The following is a 9,660-nucleotide window of genomic DNA, read 5'->3' as shown; positions in this document are numbered from 1 at the left end:
CAGTCAGGAAATGCTTTAAGTGTGGCAGTACAGAGCACCTGATTGCACAATGCCCAAATATGTGAACTGAAGGAAGCACTTCACGGGCAGAAGGGACTACGCCAAAACCAGCAAATGCAGCAGGGAACCGACCGAAAGTGCCTGCGCGGGTTTATGCTATGGGGCATCAGGAGGTGACTGACCCTTCGGCAGTCATCGAAGGTACGCTTTCTATATTTCGGCATACCACAAGGGTATTAATAGATCATGGTGCTACCCATTCTTTTGTGAGTCCTGCATTTGTGGCACATATAGATATTAAAGCAAAAAAGCTGCCATATGATTTAGAAAAAAAGACTCCTATTACCAATAAGAGCATCCTTGCCAATATGATGTACAAAGGCTGTGACGTGTGGATAGGGGAATGAAAGTTATCGGTAGATTTAATAGAGTTAGCTCTTAAGGGACACGATCTTATATTAGGTATGGATTGGCTAGCTAAGTATCATGCACGCCTAGACTGCAGTACGAAAAAGGTTGACTTTCACATACCGGGTGAGCCTACATTGCAATTAGATGTACGAGGAAAGTTAGCCTCCACCACTCTTATTTCTGGGATTCGGGCCCGGAAATTACTAAGTAAGGGTGCTCGAGGGTTTTTGGCCATGTTGATTAATACCCCAGGAGAGCAATTAAAAGTAAAAAATGTGTTGGTGGTGTGTGAGTTTCCTGAGATGTTTCCCAAAGAGTTGACCTCACTACCGCCGAAAAGAGAAATCGAATTTAAGATTGATCTGCACCCAGGGGCAGAACTAATATCGAAAACCCCTTACCGCATGGCTCCTGCGGAACTGAAGGAATTTAAAATACAGTTGCAGGAATTATTGGATCGAGAATTTATTCAGAAAAGTGAATCTCCTTGGGGAGTCCCGGTACTATTTGTAAAGAAAAAGGATGGAGGTTTACTGATGTGTATCGATTACCGGGGACTAAATAATCTCACGATTAAAAGCAAATATCCCTTGCCACTGATTGATGAGGTATTTGACCAACTGCAGGGTGCAGTTGTATTTTCTAAGCTGGACTTTCGACAGGGATATTACCAACTAAGGATCCGGAAGGAGGATATCCCTAAGACAGCGTTTAATTCGCGGTACGGGCATTTTGAATTTACAGTCATGCCCTTTGGATTGACGAATGCTCCAGCTGTATTTATGAACTTAATGCACCGAGTCTTCAAACCTTACCTAGACCAATTTGTTGTGGTGTTTATTGATGATATTCTGGTCTACTCGAAGACTCATGAGGATCATGAACGGCATTTGAGGTTAGTGCTACAGACTCTTAAAGAGTACCAATTATATGCTAAGTTTAGTAAGTGCGAATTCTGACTAGACAAGGTGTTTTTCCTTGGACACGTGATTTCAAGGGATGGTATAGCGGTAGACCCCGCTAAGGTGAAAGCCGTCACAGAATGGAAACGGCCAGAGAGCCCAACTGAAGTTAGAAGTTTTTAGGGCTTGCAGGATACTATCGCCGCTTCATAAAGGACTTTTCTAAGATAGCTGGACCTCTGACGAACTTGACTAAAATTCACAATCAATTCATCTGGATTTCAAAGTGCGAGGCTAGTTTTCGAGAGTTAAAAGGGCGATTAACTTCTGCACCGATTCTTACTTTGTCTAACGGGAAAGACAGCTTTGTGGTATATACGGATGCGTCTCGGATGGGTTTGGGATGTGTACTTATGCAAAATGGACAAGTAATAGCCTATGCATCCCGAAAATTGAAACCCCATGAGCAAAACTACCCGACTCACGACTTGGAATTAGCTGCGGTGGTATTCGCTCTTCAGAAGTGGCGACAATATTTATATGGGGTAACCTTTGAGATTTTCACCGACCATAAGAGTCTCAAGTATTTATTTTCGTAAAAAGAGCTGAATTTGAAGCAGCGTAGGTGGATGAAATTCTTAAAGGACTATGACTGCATCATTAAATACCATCCCGGTAAGGCTAATGTAGTAGCTGATGCCCTTAATCGGAAAGCCCAGGTTTCGAGTCTATAGGTAAAAGAGTGGGAGCTGCTAGAAAAAGTTGAAAAATTGAATCCTCAACTCAAGCCACACAAAGTGTTATTTAGTAATATTATGGTGACTTCCACGCTATTGCCTAAGATAAAGGAGGCTCAGAAGGAGGACCCCCAGGTACAGAAGTGGAAGGAAAAAGTCGAGAAAGGGATGATATCCGACTTTAATGTGGATTCGGATGGGATGTTAAGGTATAGAAATCGTTGGTTATACCGCAAGATACGGATATCAAGAAAGAGCTGTTGGAAGAAGCTCACCGCTCGCGGTACACAGTACATCTTGGTACGACGAAGATGTACCAAGATTTGAAGAGTTTATACTGGTGGGATGGCATGAAAAAAGAAATCGCTCAATTTGTGCAAACATGTCTAACCTGTCAGCAAATAAAGACTGGGTACCAAAAACCATCAGGTTTACTCCAACCGTTAGAAGTATCGGAGTGAAAATGGGAGCACATTACTATGGATTTCGTATCCAGTTTACCGCGAACACAAAAGGGGCATGATGCCATTTGGGTAATTGTAGACCGCTTGACGAAATCAGCTCATTTCCTAACCGTGAACATGAAGTACACCCTAGAGAAACTAGCTCAACTGCATATGGACGAAATTATACGACTACATGGCGTACCCGTGAGCATAGTTTCGGATCGAGATCCACGATTCGTGTCACGATTCTGGCAAAGGATGCAAGAAGCTTTAGGCTCTAAACTCAATCTAAGTACAGCTTACCATCCTCAGACAGATGGGCAATCGGAGCGAACGATACAAACTCTTGAAGATATGCTCCGATCGTGTGTAATGGATTTTGGGGGAAATTGGAGCCAACACCTCACATTAATAGAATTCGCATACAATAATAGTTACCACTCCTCCATACAAATGGCACCGTATGAAGCACTATATGGACGTAAGTGTCGCTCACCGATCTTTTGGGATGAAGTTGGCGAAAGAAAGGTCTTGGATTCGACTACGATGCCATGGATCGAAGAAGCAGTAGAGAAAGTTAAAATTATTCACCAGAGAATACAGACGGCTCAGAGTCGGCAGAAAAGTTACGCCGATCACCGAAGAAAGGATCTGGAGTTTGAAGAGGGAGACATGGTATTTCTCAAGGTAACACCACTCCGAGGAACGATTGCGGCCAAGAAGGGGAAGAAGTTGAAGTCTCGATATATAGGACCGTATAGGATTCAACGGCGAGTCGGGACAGTGGCGTATCAGTTGGAGTTACCAGCTAGTATGTCCCGAATCCACAATGTCTTTCACGTCTCGTTATTGAAGAAGTATCATCCAGATCCCGCACACATCCTACACACAGAAGACGTCGAGTTAGACGAGACCCTTACCTATGAAGAGCAATCGGTACAAATTTTGGATCGAAAGATGAAGGAGTTGAGGAATAAGCAGATGCCTTTGGTGAAGATCTTATGGAGAAACCATGATGTGGAGGAGGCCACCTGAGAGGTGGAAGATGATTGGGCCAAGACAGCTGTGTCCAAAGACGGAATGCAGAGTAAATTGCCACAGCTTCATCTGTAGACACCAAATTTTTAATTTAATTTATTTACTTTTATTTTTATTTTTCATTGGTTAAATGTTAATTATTATTCATCTTTAATTTTTTTTAAGACATTTTTTTTAGCATAAAATTTACTGGAAAAAAGGAAAATCTCCACAAAAATATGTTTTAGTTCTTCTAGATTCAGTTTATGAAATTTTTGATGTTTGTTTACCTAATTTAAAAAAAAAGGTTGTTCCATGCGCGCGTGCCCCCAGTTTCTTTCATGCAAGAATGCAAGTGGAAGGTCAGTACAGAAGAAAAAATCACAACGGCCATTGTGGTCTAATTTTCATTAATTTTTTTTCGGCTTTGTTTCTTCCCATTTAAGCCCTCAGTATAAGGCCACATCACTCCTTCAAGATCTATCAAGAGGATTCTAGAAAAACATGAGAATCAAGGGCTCCAAAAATGCAACAGAAATCAATTTTTCTTCTACCGTCCAAATAAGGGTTTAAGGGGGGTCATTTGATATAAAAAGAAAAATCTGAGGACAGTTAGGGGGTTTTTGACGGCTGGACAAAAGGGAGACCGAGAAGTGAGTGGCGACTGGGGGGGTGAGATAGAAAGCAAGAAAGGAAGAGAGGAAACTGAGGAGAAAACAGGGAAAGTGAGGGAGATAGCTAGAGGAAAAGAATGGAAAAGAAAGAGCTTCAGGAGGAGAAAGAGGGGTGACGGTTGAATGTGAGATAGAGTGAAAGAGAGGGCCTGAGGTCTGAGGAAAAAACAAGAGAATCTGGGCAAGTGAAGAAAGCTTTTGGGGAGAGTGAAGGAGAAACGAAAAAACAGAGGGACGGGAAACTGGAGAGAGGAGAAACAGAGGAGGCTTTTGGGCTGAGGAAAAACAAAGCAAAGGAAAAGGTATCGAGAGAGGTAGAGTGAACCAGAGAGCAAGAAGGAAAAGGGAACAAGTGACGAGGAGAGATCTGGTGCTGCTCTTCCAAGATCAGGAGGAACCAGAGTAGGAATCACCTCAATCTGTGAGAACTCGGAAATTTATGTGTATACTTTGAATTTATTTCATTACGTTTAATCCGTTATTAGAAATATTACATGTAACAAATGAATGGGTAAATTAAATGCCTAATTGAATTCCTATGGAATTGAAAATTTAGGAAAAAAAAATAAAATAAAAGAAATAAAAGTTCCATCAACTTCAATTATTAAGATTAGAATGAAATGATTTAATCTTAGCTCAAATGTTTTATAAGATCTTAAAATTTATTTATGAACATTAACCTTGTTTTAAAGCTACCAAACCTAATGGATTTTGAAGTAATATTGCTGAATTATGTTGAATGGTTGAATTGGTAATGAGATTAAGACTCATATAATGTTTTAGAAACTCTAAGGTAATTTGTTATGACTATATACACGAAATGGCTCCTAATCACTTAAATTAGTTTTTATAATATTTAAGAGACTATAAAACTTGAGAAGTTAAGGTTGTGAAACAAAATTTAATTCACAAACAACCTAGAGCTTAGTTAGTCTTAAAAAGGAAAATGGAGTATCTATAAGTCATAATTAATACTGGATTGAGAAAGTATATTAGTTTAAACATTATACAAGCTTATAAACTTGAAGATAGGTATTTCATGGTTTAAAAATAATAAAGTCAATAAGTTTCGAAAATAAAATGATAAATAAATATTGAGAATGTTATGGTTGTATTTTAAGGTCAAACTTGATTTTAATAAGTTTAAAGTCGCAAATAAGTTAATTGTGCAAAATATTGGACTATTTGAATTTTGCCAAGTTAAATTAATATTTCTTGATGTAGGTTATTTTATTTCTTTAATATTAATTCCTTGTATTTCAATAGCTAAATTTAAGTGTCAATAACGTTAGGTGTTAACGAGAACCTAGAATTAAGAAGAAATCGTTTTAGGTCAAAACTCTTTATAATTACGCTTAGGACGTTGTATTTCGATAATTGAATTTTGCAAGGTTAGTATACTAACAGGCATTCGATTTACATTTGGGATAAATTTTGGAGTTAGTTTAGGATTGAGGGCTTAAATGGAAATTCGGATAAGATGTGAAAGGACCAAATTAGCCCTCCACCACCTCGGATTTGCCATGCAACCACCAAAACTCCATTGGCCAACTCTAAAACACAAACACCTTCACCTCTGCCGGATTGCCTTCCATTCTCCACTCACTCACTCCATTCCCTTAAATCCGCGATTGATCTCTATATATCAGCAACTCCAACATTTCCACAATACCATTCCATTTCACTCCATTCCCTACCTTGGTATCATCGACGAGAGGCAAACAGAGAGAGAGCCGTGCGGGTTGCAAGCTGCAACTTTCCTGTTCTGACCGAGAGAGGGTGAGAGCAAGAGATAACCGTGCGAGCTTCATTGCTTCCACCATCACCACCGAGAACTGCCATTTCATTCTTCACCTCAACCAGCCGTGATCAATTCAGTTACAACCATCACCGCTGCAACCACTGAACTCAGACCAACCATCCTCGCGTTTCAGCTTTCTGGTTGCGTGAGTAAGCTCCATTTGAGGTAATTTCTGGATTTAAACTAGTTGATTATGGGTTGATGAAGCTGCTTGTAAGCATGCATGTGGGGTTTGTGCGGTTGGATGACAAATTAAGTTACAAGAAATCTGGTTGTGAAAGATTTGGATTTTGCCGTGAGCTTGAGCTGGAAAGTTCAGCTTTGATTTGTTTGATCGGGATGATCTGAGCTTAGATAGGGGATTAGCTAACCAGAAACTAGATAATTATGCTATGCATGGGGTTAATCAGTTCGGATTAAACAAGGAAAAAAAATGAAACAAAAATCTGCTGCATGCGAGTCACCGAAATTAGATGAACAAATTCTGGAATTTTGGATGAATGTGCTGGTATCCGACCCTGTTTTGGACTAGAATTGATAGTAATTCCATCTACTAGTCGTGCATGTTAGTTTTGAGTACATAATTCAGTGATTCAGCCAAGGAAAATCCGGATTAACGATCGATTAAGCTGCTGGAATTTTTCCAGTGTAGCCGAGTGAAGAAGAAAAGAATTTTTCCAGTTTTCTTTTGCGAATTTTGGGTTCTAAAATTATGTTATAAGCTGTAAATTTCGTGTTGTTGATTAAGAGACCCCGTAAGCTTAATAAGTACCATCTGCATGATAAGCTGGGAGTGGAAAAGATCGAAGTCTTGATGCTAGAAAATTTGGTTAATGGCCGTATGAGAAAGGAGCTGAAATTCTTATATTGTTTTGGAAAATGTTCATGATAACTGGCTATAATTCTAAGTAAAACGTCTTATAACATCTTGTGCTAGTTCTCATGTTATTTTATTGATTGTAACACTTGAACAGCTAGTGAATTGGAACATGAACTAGAGCAATTGTTGAAGGAAAATATTTTCCAGCATGGCCGAGAGAAAGAGTTGAGCATTTGATTAGTTTGCTTCGAGTTTGTAGCTGAGACTTTCATATTGGATGTTAAAGATTTGCTTGTAGCTTGCTAGTTACCTTTTTGCGTGTTGAGTTGAAGTAAAACTTGAAGAAAATTATGGACAAAGCTCTATAATTAAACTGTTATATTGCTGGATATTGTTCAAGGTTGCTGGCCGATTTGGTTGGGACTTTTGGTGAGTTGATTTGCTGGATTTGTGTATTATTTACTTTAGCTTAGTTTGGACAGATTATAAGCTATACGTTTAGTGTTTCTAGCAAGTAAAAGTTGGAGATCTAATGGACATCTTGGATTGAAATTTGCTGGAATTTTCTTGACTATCGCAACAAGAAAAGAAAATCTGAATTTAGAATTATTTGGGGGTCAAGTTGGCTGTGGTTTTTCTTCTTGTTTTGGATTGAAATCCTGGTTGAATTGTGATTGAAAGTAATTGTTTGATGTCAAGAGCTAATGATTGATGAAGCTCTTGGCCATTTGAGTAAATTTTTGCAAGAGTTTAATTTTGGTGAATTTGTTCAAGTGGTTGGCTGAAATGTATTTGGAAGGTCCATGGTTTGTGATTTGGAATTTGTTTTGGATACCTTGGACTTCCTTTGCTGAATTTTGTTTGGAATAAAATCTGTTGAGACCTAGGGCTAATGATTGACGAAGCCCTAGTGAGATTTCTATTTGAAATGTGAGTTTGCTATATTGACAAATCTGAAATATTACGTGCTTGTGAATCGGAATCGTAAGGAATCCGTTTTGGTCCTGTGAACTTGAGAAAGTTTTAAGCAAGTTATTTAAATATATCTTCGCCTAGTATCGAACGATAAAACTTGGTATTGTACGTTAACGTTAGAAAGTCCTGTGTAGAAATTTTCTAAACTTTGCCGACCCGATATTTCTCCCTTTAACTTAAACTAACCTTATTACTTTTAGAAAAAGATTTCACTAGTTTCTAAAAAAAAAAAAAAAAAAAAAACCCTAAGTCTTGTTTTACCTCCTTTTCTTTCCTTAAAATTTGTCCCTGGCTAGATGTCTAGAGGAACATTGACAAAATACGAGATTTTAATAATTTTAACTAAAAAGCGTGAAAAACTTGCTCGGCAAGAAAACTTACTTCAAGTAAATTAGATTTAGTTGCACCTCTAGAAAGAAAAGTATTTTTAAGGAAACAATACGGAATATTTTGCTACTTTTACTAGTTTTAGTCTTAAGTGGATTGTCGAATTATTTCGAGAAAATAAATTATTTATATACTAGAGAATCTTTTATATTTATAAACCTAGAACTTGGATAGAAAACTTATAGTTCTTAAAACTTGGTTTTCTAGGGTTTAGCGAGGACGTGGATTTCGATTCCCAGCTTGATCTGTGACTTCACTCTTGGTGAGTGTCCCTACCTGTTTTATGACTATTTGGTTAAAGTGCTTTATCGACTCGTTATGTGATAATTGCCAAAAATGATTGCTGATCCATCGAAGTGAGCAGTGTGTACTTTATCACACTAGCCTTTCGAGTGGTGACTTGCTTGAAGTGTTTTCCGTGAATATCTTGCTTGCGCTTGCTAAGTGCTAAATTATTAGGCAGGGGAATGTACCACACCTTAAGGGTGGGAGGGCCTCTTATCCTGACCTGGTAATCAAGTGTTGGACGTAAAGTCATTGGGTGAACCCCTCGACCAGTCTATAAAAATCAAGTGTTGGACGTAAAGTCGTTGGGTGAACCCCTCGACCAGTCTATAATAATCAAGTGTTGGACGTAAAGTCGTTGGGTGAATCCCTCGACCAGTCTATAAGTGTTGGACGTAACGTCGTTGGGTGAATCCCTCGACCAGTCTAAGGTATACTCGAGTATTATCGCTTCCCTATTTGTTTACTTCAGTCGAATCAATACGTGTTAATTGTTTTAATTGATTGCATGTTTTTGGGGCACCACTGAGTTTTAGCTCACCCCACGTTTATTTGTTTTCCTTGACAGGTCCTGGCTCTTGAGCAAGACTCGAAATCTAATTTCACTTTTATGCTTGTCGTTTGAGTTAAACATTGTATCTTTTATTTTGGATTGCCTCTTGAAACTGGAAAAGTGTAAACCCTGGATTTGTTATTTGGCTATCTTTAAAATGCTGTTATCTTTGAAGTTAATGTGGTTTTAGTTATCAGCCTATTTGGAAGGAGACGGTGTTGTAATAGCTTAGGTTATTCTTCGTAAGGATTTGTGCGAGATTGCTTGCGTGAGTCCTGGCGAGAGCTAGACAGACGGCCCGCCAACCCTCTGGTTTGCCTTAGGGGGAAGTGGGGTCGCCACACAATCCACCATCTCCTGCGAATCCTTACTGAAAGAAAGCATTGTGAGCTTTCTTTTTCCCTTTAAATTTCAGTTTTCTCTCGAAATTTAGATTTTTGAAGCCTTCGAAGCATGTTTTCCTTGAGTTTGCTTAGGATAACTGTTTTTCATTGATTATTGTTCCTTCACCCCTGCTTCATGTTTATCGAGAATTTGGCTTTTCGTTTGTGAAAAACTTATGAACTAAAAGCTGTGTTTTGCATTGTATTTGACTGGTGTGAGACCCCGGTTCGTCCTTAATTTTGTTAATATGTGAATGAGGGTTTATTTA

General features: G+C 38.8%; 1 protein-coding gene across 1 annotated transcript; it reads left to right on the top strand.

Moving 5' to 3' along the window:
- Window positions 1-2,949: 2,949 nt before the first annotated feature.
- Window positions 2,950-3,531, top strand: LOC140036170 (uncharacterized). The gene has a single exon (XM_072077472.1). The coding sequence runs from the start codon at window positions 2,950-2,952 to the stop codon at window positions 3,529-3,531; it is 582 nt and encodes a 193-aa protein (XP_071933573.1).
- The last annotated feature ends 6,129 nt before the right edge of the window (window positions 3,532-9,660 follow it).

This window comes from Coffea arabica, chromosome 2e (assembly GCF_036785885.1).
Source record: "Coffea arabica cultivar ET-39 chromosome 2e, Coffea Arabica ET-39 HiFi, whole genome shotgun sequence".
In the NCBI taxonomy this organism is placed as follows: Eukaryota; Viridiplantae; Streptophyta; class Magnoliopsida; order Gentianales; family Rubiaceae; genus Coffea; species Coffea arabica.
This window is presented reverse-complemented; position numbering and strand designations above follow the sequence as displayed.